Source organism: Megalopta genalis, chromosome 17 (genome assembly GCF_051020955.1).
Source record: "Megalopta genalis isolate 19385.01 chromosome 17, iyMegGena1_principal, whole genome shotgun sequence".
NCBI classification, from domain to species: Eukaryota; Metazoa; Arthropoda; class Insecta; order Hymenoptera; family Halictidae; genus Megalopta; species Megalopta genalis.
In genome coordinates this window covers 2,168,422-2,186,857 of record NC_135029.1, presented here as the reverse complement: position 1 = coordinate 2,186,857, position 18,436 = coordinate 2,168,422, and the positions used below count along the sequence as shown (strand labels likewise).

The window sequence follows — 18,436 nt, the reverse complement described above, 5'->3', positions numbered from 1 at the left end:
GACATCGAATTTTATGCAATTTTAGTAGAAACTCTAACATTTATCAGTATTTGTTTTATTTCCGACAGTTTTCTTGGACGAATCAAAAGAACTTTTAAACTTATAGATATAATATTTGTTTAATTACTGCACGAGAACATTATTTGTAAACCATTCTTATTAAATAGGTATAATAATAGTAATACAATAAAAACAACAATCATAAATTAGGGAAAGCTTAAGTTTCATTGAAATCTACTAGTTGATTAATCTTCTGAATTTCAAATTGAAAAAAACTCGGAAAGAGTTCAACTATAATAAGTAGACTGCAGATTTCAATGCAAAATTGAAAATGTCTCCGTTAATTGGAAGATATAGAAATTAACTAAGAAATTCTTTCTCCGCCTAGTTGTTTTAATAGATTAAAAATAATATATTCGCATTTTCAAATTCGTTTAATCTTATTATTATTTTAAATTGCATTTACCCAATTTTGACATATATAATCGTATTTCAACAGTGAAATTTTAATTTATATTCGTATTAATTAAAAAACACGTGTCGAAGATATCGTCAAAAGGGTGCGACGTTCGAATATATTATTTTAACGAATGGAGTTTCATCGAAAGTCAATTAACCCTTTCGCTACGGCGGGCCTCGCCGCGGAGTCCCTCGTGTAGAACGGAGCACCCTGCCGAAAGCAGAAACATTAACCCCTTAATGCACAGTTTTTTTTAAAAAGGCCGGCCAAAAAAGATCAATTTTTGTTAATGTAAAAAAAACACAATTTATAACGTTGTCTTGGCAAGAAAATTACAAAAATACAAAAATAATCAAAATTTTTATTGCAATTCTGGATTTTGATAACATTGCAGAAAATAGTCGAATATTGTAATATTACATGCGCGCGCGCGCGCACACACACACACACACACACACACACACCTCGACTTTTTTAATCTTTCTTTTCGAATTCCCATTTCAGAATGAACACTATTATCAGTAAAACTATTTATTTATACTTTTAAAACATAAATAATAACAATACTAGTAATTTTCAGAATATTACTATTATTATTATTATTATTGTTATTAATATTATTATTATTATTATTATTATTATTATAATATTTTATTTTACATTATATTTTAGTAAAATATATATTGAAAAATGAGCGAATCAGAATCTGAATATGAATACGCTGTCGGAAAGCGGCTCACAAGGAAGAAGATAAGTCGTAAGTGATAAGTATAGAAAAAGGATATATTTTATACTTGAATAAGTAAGTGTTATAGCTTACAATCCCATGTAAATGATAAATATCAATAAAACGATTGTTCTTTGTTTGCTTTCACATTGTTATTTTCAATTCTCGATTGCATTCGAGTGTGAAAAATTATAGCAACGTAAAGTACAACGCCGCTCGAATTATCTCGAGTGTGCACAGTTTGGCCAGTTTAGCGCGCTCGAGTTAACTCGAGTGTGCACGTTAAGTGGTTAAGCGCGCGCAGTCTTCAGCATTCGGGGCCAAGTCTTTTGCTTCAAAAACGTTGGGTTAATATGACCAGATTTATTACAATTGATCGTAGCTTTGGTAGATGATAGCGTCTGCGAACAGAGGAAAGCGAGGCGATAGCCCTTGTTTTAACTTTTGGTTCCATTGTTGTGACCGGTGACTATAGTCACCCGTCGTGTATAGGTGGCATCTTGTGGCCGGTGACTATAGTCACCCATCGTATGCAGGTGTCGTTTTGTGGCGGGTGACTATAGTCACCCGTAGTAGCGAAAGGGTTAAAACAGTTGCATTCTTTATTTAAAAATACACATTGATATTTTCAACGTTCGTCTAGCATCAATACTTTCTAAGATATTCGACCATATAAATGTCGCATCCACCATCTTTGAGAGTTATTTTCTCACAACGTATGACAGTTGACGGATAACAAAGATTCATGGTAAATATTTTACGTACAAATATTTGCCCGCTTGAAGCTTTCACGAGGTGCACGATAAGAAAACATTATACACCCTTTTAGTCTAATGTTATTGCACTTCAAAGTCTGAGAATAGTGCACTTATTCACTGATATCCATACTTCGCATTAGCCAACCTATAAAATTATACCAGCTGCATCCAGTCCGCATTATAAATAAAAATTATTATAAAAATGTATTATTGTATTGCTTGAAAATAAATTGTGAATTTTTGAATCTGTGGAAAAATGCTAGTTAATTTATATAGTCTAAGTAACTGCCATTACAGACTACACAGTCTTCCCGACGTTTTACAAGTCTTTGTATTTTATAGAATAAAAATCAAGACTTCAGGTCCTAATAATTTCATAATTTTTCTTTTCGCATTTCTGCCTTTTGCAAATAGAATGATTCCTTTTGCAAGTCTTATTCAGCTTTTTGCGAACAAAATTGATTCCTTTGCAAGTTATATTCACATAGTCATTATATTTATTATATTGACATGTAATTATTTGTAATAAAATCCATATGAAATTCAAGAATTCAATGAAATTTTATAAATAATTATTAAAGATTAATGAAAATTAATTACATATAATAAAAGTATCAGTTTACAAGGTGTATGTAAATTTATATTACGCTTCAAATGTTTTGATTTACGTGAGGATGAATCATATCTGCAAGAGGGATCAGTTGCTTTGCGAAACACGTGAATGTGATCCACAAAAAAATTAATTTGAAGTCGGGAACGGTAAATATGATCTACAAAATCAATTGTTGCTGCAAAAACTGTATTAGAATAATGATTATAGATTCGATCTAGCATCCTATATAAACAAACGACCGTAATTATTATTATTATTATTCGTAATTATTCCCGTTCCCATAATTAGTTCTAATAACTGTGGTTCCTCTATACGCCAGAGCTCGGTAAAATATTAATCGACGACTAACGATTGAATTACTACTGTTAATCGTTAATCGCAATTGACGATTACATTCGTTTTAATCGTTAATCGCAATTGACGATTTCATTCGTTTTAACCATTAATCGCAATTGACGATTTCATTCGTTTTAATCGTTAATAGCAATTATCGATTGAAATTTTACCGTTAATCTTAATCGAAATGAACGATTTCAATTGTTAGTCGTGATTAACAACTAATCTAAGAATTCCCGTCTGTGGTCCAAATGCAAAAATCGAATAAAGTAAATAACACGATACAGAGAATTCTTAACAGAATTACATGAAAATATTCTCCCGATCCTATTTAAAAAATCAACAATTATATTTACCGTGTCTTTCAATCGTCGATTGACGATTAATCTCATCGATCGTTCGATTCGATCGTCGATTTTTCGACGATTAATGCCTTTAATCGTTCTCATCAATCATCTAATCAAATTGAAAGTTCCAATCGATTGGTATCGTACGCTGCTGTACACGAGTAGAAGCCATAAGTTTCCTTGGCAGGAATAGATCCGTCGAACGAACGAGTCGCTTGCTAGGGTATCTAAGATCTTGGACCAGCAGGATACCGGTTCGGCGTAGAACAGTTGCTTCGAAAATCATTACCGGTATTACAAGCGCAATTAATTGTTTAACTCGGTTAACATGTCCATTCGGTTTGTCTGTTCCAGGCGAGGTGATTGGCCAGCGGTTTCTGGGAAACGAGAGCCACGTGGAGCACTTCAAGCTCCTGGAGCGCGCGACCACTTCCATCCTGATTGGCGCCAGGTAATTGTTACGTGATTCGATTCTTTCCCGGTTGCTGGGAATGGGGAAAGGGGTAAAACAGGAAGGAGAAGAGAGCATGGGATCGGGGCGGGAACGGTGGTAAAGGGGCTGCAAGGAGAAGGGTCACCAGATGGTCATCGGTTAGATTCCAGTCGCTCGATCGCGTGGCCGCTAAGTTTCCGGCGAGTCACTCCCTCGATTACGCAGCACGAGACCGATGACGCGGTATCGGCGTCGCTATGAGGCTGCCTGCAGCCCCTTATGACGTGTCCTCTTTAATTTTACATGAGTCGTGCTCCCTTGGATCGATCGCCGGCAGCCACCCGGGCATTTCATATGGAATAAATTGGTTTCAATTACCGAGACGGAGGAACGCCGAAGAAACGCCGAAGGAACGCCGTAGGAGAAACGTCTCCTTTCCGTTCCCATTATCGTAGTCGCGGTTACATTAGCGTTTTATTGCGGCTGTGCTTTTCTTTCGACTTCACGTTCGTCTCCTTCTGCAAATATAATTTCATACGGCGTGCGTCGGCACGGGGCGGGGGACGATAGGAAACGTCTAACGCAAAGTAAACGACAAATGTTTGGATAATACGTCGGGGCGACCGTCGAGCTGAATTTTCTACCGTGAATACAATACAGTAATGTCGAACTCTACAGGGGATTCGGCGGTAAGACGGTGTTCGGGGATTTTAACCTGTTAGCTTTCGTCGACGCATGTTGCGGTACGGAAGTCATCGGACATTTGCTTCGAAGAATGAACGTTCACGAACCAAATCGATTAATTTCGCTTATGAAGATTTTGGATGCTTTGCGATGCTAAAATATTTTTGTGATATTTAGCTTCTTGTGTTTAAAATAAACCTTGACGTTGACCTTGACACCACGAAATGACAAATTTTAGTGGTTGTCGAATAATAGGCAATTTGTTATTGGAAGATACATGTGTATTAGACAATTTATTGTTATACATGTACATACATATACGTGAATTAAAATGTTAATTAAAGAAAAGTTTCCTTCGTTAACTAAAAAATTACATATGAAGAGAAAATAGAAATGCTATTGGACATTATTAATTTATACGTGCTCTTGCATTTAAAAACTTTGCACGAAGTATAATAATAATTAAACTGCGAATTTTTTTCCGTTTATATGTGTAGATTTTATTAATTGTTAATAATAAATTATCTAATATATGTACATGTATAATAGTAAATTGTCTAATATATGCTTACATTTATAATAGTAAATTGTCTAATATACATGCAAAACAATGAATTGTCTAATTATAAGTAGACTGCGGATTTTGTATGGCAAGATTGATTAGATGCAATTTAAGAAAAGAGGCAGATTATGAAAATTGAAGAATTTTGATTCATGCATTATTTTTGTCAACTGAAATTTGTTACAATGTTATTATATTGTTATTATATTGCATTCGTTCGTCGTCGTTTAATATGTTATGTTTGTACTATTTATCATTTTCATTGCATTACATTAAATACATTTAATTATATTACGCGAATTCTGTTAACTTCCAATTAATTAAAATTATTAGAGAACGACAGACACATCTCTTATTTCACGAAAATGATGCATAAAATTTCTATTTTGCGTAATGATCCGCAGTCTGCTCATTACAATTATTAAAAGAGGAGAGATATTCTGATCGAAGTTATACATATATGGTCGGTGTAAGTTCACTTTTCTTTGAAATGAGTTACGCAGTGCAAACATATCATTATCTTCCCGTCGATAAATCAATATAGTCGATTTCTTCGTAAATAAACAACAAGCAGCAGTACTTATATTGACCACGGAATGACTAAAGGAAACAAAAACAAAATTATAAGAAAAGTAAAAATAATAAAAATTAAATAAAACAATTAAATATTAATATTAATTATTTCTTTTCTATTTAATTATAATAAAAATTATGCTTCGCGTTATTAGCGGCATTGTTATTTTTTACAGCTAATTTAATAATAATGGACCAACACTGATTGCCTTCTGAGCTGTTCATACATGTTCCTTGCAATTAATCTTGTCATTTTTCCATTTCCACGATAATCCGCGGTCCACTTATGATATTCCCTTTCACGTATCGCGTACGCGAAAGTGTCTACCCGGTCGATAACGATCTGGGAAATGCAAGTATTTGAAATAAATGCAGATATTATACATTAACGCGTCTCTCGAGCGCACGTTCTTATCCACGAGGAAAGCGCCGGGAAATGTAAACCTCCCTGGGGAGGAAAAATCGTAAATTCTAAATCGTTGTCGAGAAAGAGAGCGCACGAACTGGATTCCAGTTGACTGTGGTTTATGTTTTCGAATTCCGCCGGTGACACATTTCGTTGTGATAGTGGATCGTATTTCGCACCTTTGAACACCTTCCTGACGCTTTTCACGCGACATGTTTCACTTTAAAGGCGGAAGTCTCGCGAACTCTTTAAGCGGAGCTTCGAATCAAGAAACGACGACGCGAGCGTCCAATTCTTCGGGATTACATTTTCAGTCGCTGAATTGCGCCAGCATAACCTTGCATAGATTGAACGTCATACCCTTATTTATAGAAGAGCATGCACATGGATAGAAAATCGCTACCTTCCTTTCCATTCGCGAAATATTCCCAATGATTCTTGCTTAATAAGAATGACAAGACTGAATTTATTTAAACTTTCTAACATTTTCACTATAATGAATACTCGAACTAAGATATTTATACAGTTTTCCACCATGAAGAGATTTTAATAATTTCAATAATTTTATGTTCAGAAACGTATAACCGGCCAGAATGATCGGTAGGGTTGATTTAGCGTTAACTTGCAGTTTAGTAACATTATTTTTTATATTTCTTCCTTCCGATGAAAGTTGACATTTGGAAATTAATCGTTGGCGAATTGACTAAAACAAAATGTGTTGTTTGTTTGTGCTGTTTTTCAATTTCATGTTATTTTTAGTCGGATTTTGGGACAAAATTATGTTGCTCTGTTCTTTCTGTTTTGTAACAAAGGGACTGTTTTATAGTCAATTCTCACTTTATTGTTCTCAATCCAAATTTAGTTTCTTCGATTGTGAATTGTTTTCAAATGTCAATTAATTTATATCCAGAGATTGATATTTGTTGATTTCGAGTTGCATGAAGCCTGCATGTATAATGTATAATGTATATACATTATACAATGAATTGTATAATGTATTGCACAATATTAAATTAATATTACAGAATTCAGTATATAATAATACCACACAAAAGTTTAAACATCTAATATTGATGAATTCATTCATATAAATTAGGATTCTCTTGTTGACTTTTTTTAACTATATACTTTATTATCACACTGGTATGGAGAAAATAATAAGAAGAAATTTCAATAGATAAGATTGCTCAGAAGATTTCTCTAATCTATGGCAAACGATAGAGTTAACATGAATTCTACTAATTAATTGAAGATATCATTCCTATATAACGGAACGGATATAATTCCTAATAACGGAACTGCTAAAGGGTAATGCTTACATTTTAAATATTATGGGCAATTCTAAAACAACTTCACGTATAAAAAGTATTTAACTCCGTAACATCCAGAGACATTAAAACTTACATTTGGCACTGAAACCCTTCTTGCATCCAACAGTGCCATTAACGCGATGAGCGTAGCGATTACTTAGCTTAATCGGCCAGCGTTAGTTACATTGCATAATTTTTGCATTAGATCTGCGGAGTTGTAAAAGTAATAAAAAAAAGCAATAAATTACACAGCTCTGTAGAGAATTTAATACAATTTTGCTTTGGTTTTCACCTGCGAAAGCTATTATTGCAACTACTCAAATTTTCGTTTTTCTTCTTCTTTCATTATTTAACGTCGCATTTTAACGTTTAACTACATATACATACTTATTTATACATCATATACCTATAGATTTAATATGTTCCGGGAAATTTCCCCTGTTTTCTACGACGTCATTTGCAAAAGTGGGAGTTCGCATAAACGAAAGCAGCTTAATAATTAGCAGCGTCAAAATTGATCAACTGTACGATTTGTAGATGAAATGGTAATTTTTCGCAAAATCGAAGAAAGGACTTAATACATCTTTCATTTTTGGATCCGTTGATCATTCGCTAAATTCCGAACACACGGTTCAAATATCAATTCACTCTCTATTTACTTTCATTAACACGTTTCATGCTATGTGGGTCGCCGAGTACAACGCATTATAGCGGCTGCTACTCCATTTGTTCGAGACATATTTTACTGAACACCCGATTTACCGAATTTGCTACGAAAGAGCTCTTAAACTCTCATTATCAGGAATATCGTTACCAAGTGAGACTCGAATTATGGGAATATAGTGCTTCGTTAAGTTTCACCGCTAATACCTGGCCTATGGCTCCACTAGCAAGAATCATTCGCCTAATGTCAGCATCCTATTCTCGATATCTATAAACGATTTTGTCTCCCTTTAGATACGACTGAATAATTGTTATTATTAACGAACGTGATCTTATCTTTCCGTACTGATAACATCCAAACTGTTTTCACTATATTCACTACGACCCGTTCAGAGAATTTTTACGTTAATATTTGTAAATTAAAGTGGATCAAAGTAAGTCGATGATATGTATTTATCTGCAGTCTGATTACAAAACTTATAAACCTACTTATAACATCTATTGAAGATACGACATTAAAAAAATAATAACAATCCGATTTATAAAAACTCGTTATAAAATATATAGTACTTAAAATATTGTTTAATAAACTCATTTATATAAATAAATATAAATATAACATACATTTAATTTAATTTATAATAACTTATGACGATTTTCAATAATTAAAGGAGACATATATATTTTTGTAGTGCACATTCTGCCTGTCTTGAAATATCAAACGAAGCATAAACTTGTATGTTCAAAAAGATATGGCACTGTCACCTTTCGAACTAAAAATACGAAGAAACTGATGAATCAAGGAACAAACTAAAAATGATTCAGCAGTTTAGAAAGCTTGAACATTTTCGATCGACACTTCATACGATACCCTCGTCAACATCTTGCGTGCCATAATCGTCGTATCAAGCACATTTGGAGTTCCTCGGGGATAGGTTTCACATTTCGGTTCGGCAATTTGATCCGTTACGATAATAATTTATTTGTCGCAAAGATATCGGACACCATTCAAGGATTGCTATTTACAGTCGCGGATGGTCCCGTGGTTGAAGTAAACCGCGATTAGTAGCATGCAGTTATTATTGTTTCGCGTATGTAGTTGTTTGGCTAACCGATGATGCTCTAATGGCAAGCTGAACGCTTTCGTCGGTTAATTATTGCCGACTGAAGTCTCGAACGAGTTGGCAGTGCCGAGATATTCTGAACAGTAATTCCGTTTTGGTTTTTGCGAGTAAGTAGTCCATTCAGGACGATAATTTTCTATTCAACTGACTGAACGTCGAGAAAATTTTCGATACACCAGCGAAGCTGCTCCTTCCCCAGGCATAATCACGAGAAATGAGAGAAAATACTTTGTTTTAATTAATGTAACTATGCATTTGACGCAGTAACGGGTACTTTGCACGGCGTAAGCAAAATGAAATATACATCGATTTTTCGAAAATTAACGACTACAGAGTTTTTAACGGAAGGTAATGTAATTTCAAGATATTTTCCTTCTATTAGATCTATTAGTGTATGAATTATAATTAATTACATAGACGTCTGTAGACCGTTTCCAACGTTTTCATTTGACTCAGCATGATCAGCTCAGAACGTTACAGATGTACCCGTACCGATTTAAGAACTGTTTTCATCAACGGTAAAAAGGTGAATTAGTGATATCGCAGGATATTTTTATTTGAATTAATTAATCCTTTCGATTAATGTTCAACTTTGAAGCAGAAAAGAATTCTACTGCCTGCAATGCGACAGTTCGAAGTACTTGTAAAGAAAAATCGACTTTCAACTAACTTATTAATTCCTTGTGTCTTTGAGTACACGCGATTCTGCTATCTTTTTTACGCTGTTGCTACAGGAGAACGGAGAAATTTTAATTCGACTTTTTCCTGAAAAAGGAGTCTATGTCAAGGAAATATTATTCTTTCTCCTCGCCTTGGTCTCAGACGATAGAATTACCTTCAAAATTCTACCGTCATTCTCCTGACACCCAGTTTGCACAGCAGACACCTCGGAACGGTGAATTCGAATAAAAATCTTCATTGCATTTGAATATATTTTCCGTGAGAAGTCCGATTACTGTGTCTGTTTATCGAGACATCGTTCGCGGAGGTGAGAATAGCGATTGCATTCAACGGATTTCCTTTCTCGCGGAAACTTGTATTACCGGGCTGTCGCGCGATTCGCAGGCTGCGGCTTTATCGCCGTTGCTTATCGCAACAGTGGCATTTTTCACAAGATCACTGGGAGAAGAACTAATTATTGCGCGACCGAACGAAGAGATCACGATGGAAAAGTGAAACTTTATTTCGCAGCCAACTTACCAGCGAAAGTTAAGGGACTTTACATATCGTTAACGTTCGAGCGAAATTTGATATTTCAATAAACATCTTATTAATTCTTATTACTTTTTTTTGATATTTCAATAAACGTCTTATCAAATTGAAAGTACATATTATAATGTAGAAAACCGTATAACACATTGTTTATATTGCAGCGTTGTTCTGTTTAGTGTATATTGCAAATATAAAAAATAATAAAAATGCAAAAAAAATACAAAAATAAAAAATAATGTATTACAAAAAATAAGATTAATATTATCATTGCCTGTTCAAAATTAAAGCGAAGTTTTGAAAGAACGCTTATAAAAAGGATGCCCCATTAGCAAACCTATTCCGAAAACATAACCAATAATTAGATTAGTGCTACAGGAAAGATAATGAAGATAGATTTTATGGTCCTTCAAGAAATGCTTGTTGTTATAATGCTAATACATTTTTCAGGTGTAGCAACATTCTTAAATTTTTCGAATATATTCACAATTTGTTATTTTCTCCGGTCATTTTTATCACAAATGCATAAAATCCGCAGTCTACTAATAACAGTAACTCGGGGAACGTTTCGAGAACTTATCAGAAATTTACTCTCGACAAATTTCAATCTTGTATTACTGCTATGCCTGATAGGATAACGATTTGGAACTAGATGCAAATGCATGATACAAAACATACAAACAAAAAAGCAATCGTCCTCTGACTAGTTCTTCCATCTTCGGAATATTTACAACGTCGCTTTCCACATATGTCTCTTTTATAGCACCTATAATTGTATTACAGCAGTGGTGATCGAAAATTTCTTACACAGTGTGTCAAAAAAAAAAGCAAACGGTCACATAGAGAGACAGAGAAATATTGCTCAATTTTTTAGTCGTCGATGACAGTATCGGGTAACGAAACCGTGACAAAAGAACTATTTTATCTTTAGAAACCAGGCAACGGCTTCGCCACGGAAAAATAAAGTCCCGGAATGAATATTAAAACAACAGGATCACGCAAATTTGCATTAACTACTACGTAATAAGCATCGCGATCGATAGCTATCGAAGCGCACACGGTTATTGGGTCATTTTAATCATAAAACAGATACCATTTTTCAAAGGATGATGAAGATCAATAACAGCCCCTCTTTGCATATTTCAGGAGAGAATTTTTTGTATGAATATGCGATAAGAAAATTGTATTTACGGCAATTGAATTTATAAATTTCGTATTTTCTAGAGTTTCAGATCGATAGCCAAGTTCATTTCGAAATAAATAATATCCGACGAATACGCTTGTTTCATTCAATATTTCCAATACATTTTTCAAATAGTTTTAACCACGTATGGAACGGACGTGCAATTTACAATCAGTAATAATAAAAACAAGATTTACGTGCTTGAATTATAGTCACGAATGGCACGCTAATAAAATCACAAATACATATTCAACAAATATATTTACGTACTCATTTATTAATCTATAAACTGTATAATATAGTTTTACTTTCTCTGTTCACGATATTTTTTGTCGTTTTAATAGGAACGGCACAATTATGAGTGCTATTGCACATCTCGTTTGGAACGCGTCCCTTAGCATTTTGTATCGCAGACTATGGCTGAAATTTGAAATTGGTTAATTAGAACATCGCAGGAGAGTAGCGGGAGGCTTTGTCACGATTAAACGAATTAATTGTCAGGGAGTGCGCATAAACGAGGTTTCTAAGTTATGCGACGTGTAACGTATTAAAAGCGATATGTCGGAGGAGGCTTGATATCGAAGTTAACTTAATACTGAACTTAATTAATTTGGTAGGAAAGTTATTATCGAATGTGTAGTGTTAGGTACCTACTTACGCTCGCTGGAAAACTCTTAAGTGATTAACTTTGTGCAGCCGTGCTCACTAATGTCGCACGTTGGAATATATTGGATTGAATATTAATTTCAGAACAAATACCAAACATATTTGATGTCCACGTGTCGACATTCATTAGTAAGTGTCATTAGGGATATTAGATTCGGCATTCGTTTCGGTATTACATCTAATTGCGGAGAATATTTATTGAAGCATTTCTAATTTCCATTAATAGTCAATTATTCGTAAATATACAATTTCAGATTGCATTTTGTTATTTTGTCGTTTCGGGATGCATAAGGTCGAAAGTTCTAGCAATGATACAGATAATGTGTCCCTAGAAGACTATCGCAATAATAACGTGGTTAAGAAAAAAATCACGCAATGATCTGTAAAGAGAAAGAAACCATTTATTATTTACCAGATCAGCATTCCTTGTAGCAATCTCAGATAACCGTATTCTAGCAACATTCATTACGCAACAATCTCATTAAAATAGTAATTACAAAGTTTATCAACACATCTTTTAATAATGCTACCGCTGAGAAACAGTGTTGTATGAAAATTGTGAACATAATCGCAAAAGGAATTATTCGCATGCTAAAACAGAAAAATACGTCCAATGTGTATTAACACGTGTGCCATTTGCCGTGAAACAGTTCTCACAGCTGCAGGGTTTTATTAAACGTAGCGTATCCTCCCAGTGAAATATATTAAAAAATCGTAACAAAGAAATCTCGTTAATCTCCGGCGAGATATGCATTACGGATTTTATAAAATTCATTTCCTTCCCTTCAGAATCTCACGTGAAGCGTGAAACTGTGTCGGTGGCAAATATGTAACGTTGGTAAAGAACGTGTTAACTTTATATTAATTAATTTAATATGAACAGATTATCAGTCCCAAAGTCGCGGCGCAGATTAATTTTTGCCGTTAATCGATTCGGAACTTTCGTCCGATGTAATTTGGGAGGTACAGCGGAATTTACGGTATTTTAACGAAATATTAATTAAATAACAAACGGTTTTGTCTTCTCATCAGATATGAGATAATACACACAAATAATGAAATAACGTTCATGCGAACAGTATTACCTTAATACATATCATTCTGTAGAAATTACTGATTGAGTAAATTATTGATTAAATTACAAGTGTTTCAGACAGAGCATAATTTGATCTCTTTCACTATTGATCATTACAAATGTAATTAACCTACGATCCACGTGAGTCAAGAATGTGATTCAGAAAGATATTCGATGACGTTACCAACTCTTTAATTTCCAAGTTTAAAACATGAAAGTGATATATTTTTTCATTTTCATTATCGAATACCCCTTTCGGCTTATAATACCGCGTCGAACAAATGATTAAAATTTCATTTGGAGTTTACGAGAGAGGAATATCGTTCAACTTCTCCGCTGAAATCTCGCGAGTCTGTAGGTCGAACAACATTAATAATTATTTACAAAATGCCGCATTGATTAAACCGCTGTCGAGATGAAGTTATAAGATAAAAGGTTAACATGTTCGGGCACAGCGTAACGTTCTCTTCGCTTGTGAAAAATCTTTCTCCTCCCTGTCGGTAATTCCGCGATTTTTACCGTGTAAAACCGCTGGAACGCTGATTATCATTTTCGTTTAGGATGAAACGTTCGTTTTATGAGTATCCGGTTTCGATTGTTCCGTCAAGCTGTCGCGCACGCCGTAATTACTAATGCTTATCCGCGGCGCGGTTGGCTCAAATTGTTCGCGGAGAAGGCTAGATGCGGATAGATTACGGGGAAGGATTTACGGTGCAAGACTTAACGTTCTCGTTTCGTTTTTCAGGAACGCCATTTACAACATAAGTCTGCACGACCTAACGGAGATCGTCGACCAGGTGAGTGCAACGCTAAAAACGGCCTGCGCGCCGTCCCGCCGCGCCGCGCAGCGGCGGGGCGCTATCTGAATGCTCGATAAAGAATGATTGAACGATCTAGATTACGTTATACCGTTCGAATCTGCGCGAGCCGGCGGTGTTTTAAAAACAACGCGCGGTTATCTGGAATCGGGAAAATTCTGCCGCGAGACTATACCGATTTTATCGCGGAAATGTTGCGAGTGTTTTTAATTCGAGAGAAGAAATACGGCCGAGCCCCGTCACCGGGCTTGTAACGAAAACCGGGAATGAAACCGTTCCCGGGGATAATATTTATTTATCGAATATTATTATCGGCACTCGGGGCAAAATAATAAAATCAGTTTGCAGCAATAAATTCAATTCGGAATCGAACCTCGGGGTACGCTGCCGCGCCGTAGGGACAATTCACCGCAAATGAATCCGTTCTTTGTGACATCGAATTTTAATATGATCCGTATTGGTCCCGACTCTTTGGTACTGATGCACCAAATCAATTAGCGAACAAAGGCTCGACACTCGTGCAAGTTTAAATCCCTCGTAATCCATTTGCGAACGCTGATCTTTCTGGAACAGAAATTTATTACTTTCATACGAGATGACGGTTTTAATACGAATTTTCGTATAATATCTTGTTAATGATACCGAACATACTTTATTTCCGATTTATACATCGATGCTGTTTACGATTCTGCATAATCGTGTTTTAATTCATGAAAATATTGTGCATCCATAGATTTTTTAAACCATCCACTGCAGTCCCTCAAACAGAATTTGAGGCGTATTACTTCGTATAATTCCCAACGTTATTATAGTCCGTGTAGATTTATCATATTCATTTAAGGTTATCTTATATTTTGTTTAACATTGTATCAATCCATTTGACCGATTTGATTCCGTTTGATTTTATAACTAATAAGTGACTCACCCGTACAAATTTAACAAATAAATATACAAATAATTTGCAATGTAGTTGTTGCCAGCAGACGTAAGACGCGATGTTATTATACTGTAAGTAGTATAATCCTTATCAGTAGACCGCGGATTTTTATGCAAAATAAAAATTGCCATCATTAATTGCAAGATGAAAGAACTACAGCGACATTGATCTTTCTCTTTAACAATTTTGATAAGTCGACAGTGATACAATAATATTTTCGGATTGCTTAAATGTTTGTGTTGTTGTGCATTTGATTTACACATTTTTGTCATAACTAAATAAAATTCACGGTCTACTTATAAGTATTAATAATAATAAGTAAATAGTAAAGTAATAAGTAAATATTATTGTATCACTGTCGACTTATCAAAATTGTTAAAGAGAAAGATCAATGTCGCTGTAGTTCTTTCATGTTGCAATTAATGATGGCAATTTTTATTTTGCATAAAAATCCGCGGTCTACTGATAAGGATTATACCAATACGTAACGAATTTCCGATTAGTTATATTTCATAACTGTATTTTGCGGAAACTAACTAACATAACTGTTTTTTGCATTGATGATATCTAGACACGTTTGAAATTTATTAATTTATTGTAATTATAAAGATACAGTTACGGGAAATATATTCAATAATTCGACAAATATTATGATTAAAATCGTTAAAAATCTGGACAGATATATGCTTGTTATTTTCATCCAGCCACATAAGATGGCTGCTGATAGTTCTCATCAAACGTAGTGTCGATAAAGTCGGAAGCACGCTATTCGATAAAAGTGAAGTGATTTCGATGACTATCATTTGCTCAGTCGCTTGTGATTTCACACAATTTCTTTCAGTTTTGGTAGCGTAAGAGAAACACACACCGTTTTAATTTTATTAAAAGAATCTCATTGTAATATAGAAGGAAGATACACTTACTATATCCAAATGATTATTTTATTTCTTGGCTTCATCGTTTCCGATATACACGCGTCGGTACATTCTAATACACTTTTTTCTTTCGCTATAATTTTGTAACATTGAATTCTTCAAAATTCACTTATAGAAATTCAACGATGTATTAATTTCTTCATTCTCTTTCAAAAATTTCATAAAAATTGACGAATTCCTGAACGTTCAGGAAACTTCTGAAATCGGGTATTCCATATTGCTAGCGTCTACCCTAAACACGCAAACCTAGGCCAACTAAATACGAAAGTAAAATGTCGCCTTTCGGTAAAATTTCTTCACTCTCTTTCAAAAATTTCATAAAAATTGACGAATTCCTGAACGTTCAGGAAACTTCTGAAATCGGGTATTCCATATTGCTAGCGTCTACCCTAAACACGCAAACCTAGGCCAACTAAATACGAAAGTAAAATGTCGCCTTTCGGTAAAATTTCTTCACTCTCTTTCAAAAATTTCATAAAAATTGACGAATTCCTGAACGTTCAGGAAACTTCTGAAATCGGGTATTCCATATTGCTAGCGTCTACCCTAAACACGCAAACCTAGGCCAACTAAATACGGAAGTAAAATGTCGCCTTTCGGTAAAATTTCTTCACTCTTTCAAAAATTTCATAAAAATTGACGAATTCCTGAACGTTCAGGAAACTTCTGAAATCAGGTATTCCATATTGCTAGCGTCTACCCTAAACACACAAACCTAGGCCAACTAAATACGAAAGTAAAATGTCGCCTTTCGGCGGGGGAGTGGGATGCGCGGCTCCGTCAAAAATGTGCGAAGTAGAAATGTCAACTTCTATTGACAAATCTAAGACCGTCCAAATGGAAACGTGAATAGATTTGCATGATAATGGATGGTTGTCGAGCTCCGCGTGTAATCCACGTTTCCCGGATCTCACTGCAAACAGTAAGGAACTATCGATCGACCTTTGCGACCGGCCGTGATTCTTGAGCTAGAAAGTGCCGGATTATTCGATGAGCTGCCGAAAATTTGATCTCCCTTTCGCCGGCGTATTTATACTGTTGCTCTCGCCCTCTCCGATCCAATCAATCAACGGGGGGTGGCTGAGAGAATAGAGACAATCCACGTAACATCTACCGCAAGCACGTTCGTTTCGCTCGGTCGCCGATAGAATCGAGGAGGCATTTTCTGATAGCATCGATGCTTTTGTACAGGGAATTGATACTTTTGTATCAACCTATTTATCGGCGGGCTATTTCGTGAGGCTTTGAATTCTGTCGTGTGAAGTATCGGCGTAATTTAGCCACGCGTAAATGTCTTGCAGCGGGGCTGTAGATACAGCTTTGGGGATTTATGTGGTTCGGAACTGTGTGGTTTATGGCCTCTGCAACAAGAACTTCAGAACATTTTCTACGTATATTTCATCAGCTCTGCTTCTACGGAAAACAAACTAGATTATATCTTTCGTTGTAGTGTTAAAATAATATTTGTTAACCCCTGACTGATCTGCTGAGGTCATGGGCGGTCCAAACATTGAATTTCTATAGCAATATTTATTATAGCGATGAACAGACCACAATTTGTGGTGATATGTTTCGAATTAATTTAATTATCCCCTGTTTAATTTGATTATTGTAACAGTTGAACGATTACCGATATTTGACCACAACATTGCATTAAGAAATATGCAGACTATAGTATGGTAACATGTTCCTAATTAATTTAATTATATTGTCTCTAAGAACTTTAGTGAAATTGGATCGATCATCGATGTTTAATCACAACGCTGTATTTCTATATCAATATTTATCCAGAAATGAACAGACTATATAGTAGGGTCATATGTTCTTAATTAATTTAGTTATTCTCTATTTAATAACTTCAACGAAATCGAAACGATGTTTCTAAACAATTTAATTACGTTCTGTTTAAGAACTTTAACGAAATTGGAACGATTACCGACATATGGCCGCACATTGCATTCCTATTTAAGTTCCTCGTAAAATTCTAATTTTGAATGTTTTTGTTACCTTGTACACGACCCAAGAATAATCAGAATCAGATTAACAGATCTTTCTGCACGTTTTATTTTCGGTGTATCGCGAATCCAATGTAATCAATTAATTTTGTAAAAACGCGATTGTCCCAGTTAAAGGTTAAATGGATCGTTCGTAACGCAGTTAACGACTGCCTTGAAAAAGAAAATCTATTTCGAAAAGATAGAATTCTAAATTCTCTGTTTGACGTCAGTTCTAAAAGTAAAAATTTTGTCAATAATTTGGAGCGAGTTTGGTGAACTCAGCGGCAAAATGCGTATGAAATATTTTAATGATCAAATGTTACCACTTTAGAAAGCAATTATTAATGAATTCTACCTTTCTCTTCGCGTATCGAATTTTCCCTTCTTACTTCTTAATCAATTTTTGAACAGTTCGACGCTTCAGCGAGACAAATCGAATGAAGCAATTACTTTGTTTCTCGAAAGAATTTCTTCAAAAGTCATACAAAGGAAACAAATTACACGATCATTTTCTTCCCACGAGATTTCCAAGAAAGCTGTACGTCCAATTTCTTCGATTATGAGTCTATTAACAGCGCGTTCATCCTACATTTAATTAATTTAGTTTTACGAGCATAAAA

At 34.9% G+C, this 18,436-nt stretch overlaps 1 protein-coding gene across 5 annotated transcripts in view; it reads left to right on the top strand.

Annotated features, from left to right (window-relative positions):
* The window catches only part of LOC117222855 (semaphorin-1A), an 870,584-nt gene that overhangs the window by 385,895 nt on the left and 466,253 nt on the right, over window positions 1-18,436 (top strand). For all 5 annotated transcript variants that reach the window (XM_076527085.1, XM_076527084.1, XM_033474843.2 and 2 more), the window contains 2 exons: window positions 3,596-3,692; window positions 13,875-13,926. In XM_076527085.1, coding sequence (XP_076383200.1) covers window positions 3,596-3,692; window positions 13,875-13,926 — 149 coding nt within the window. The remainder of the gene's footprint in view (window positions 1-3,595; window positions 3,693-13,874; window positions 13,927-18,436) is intronic.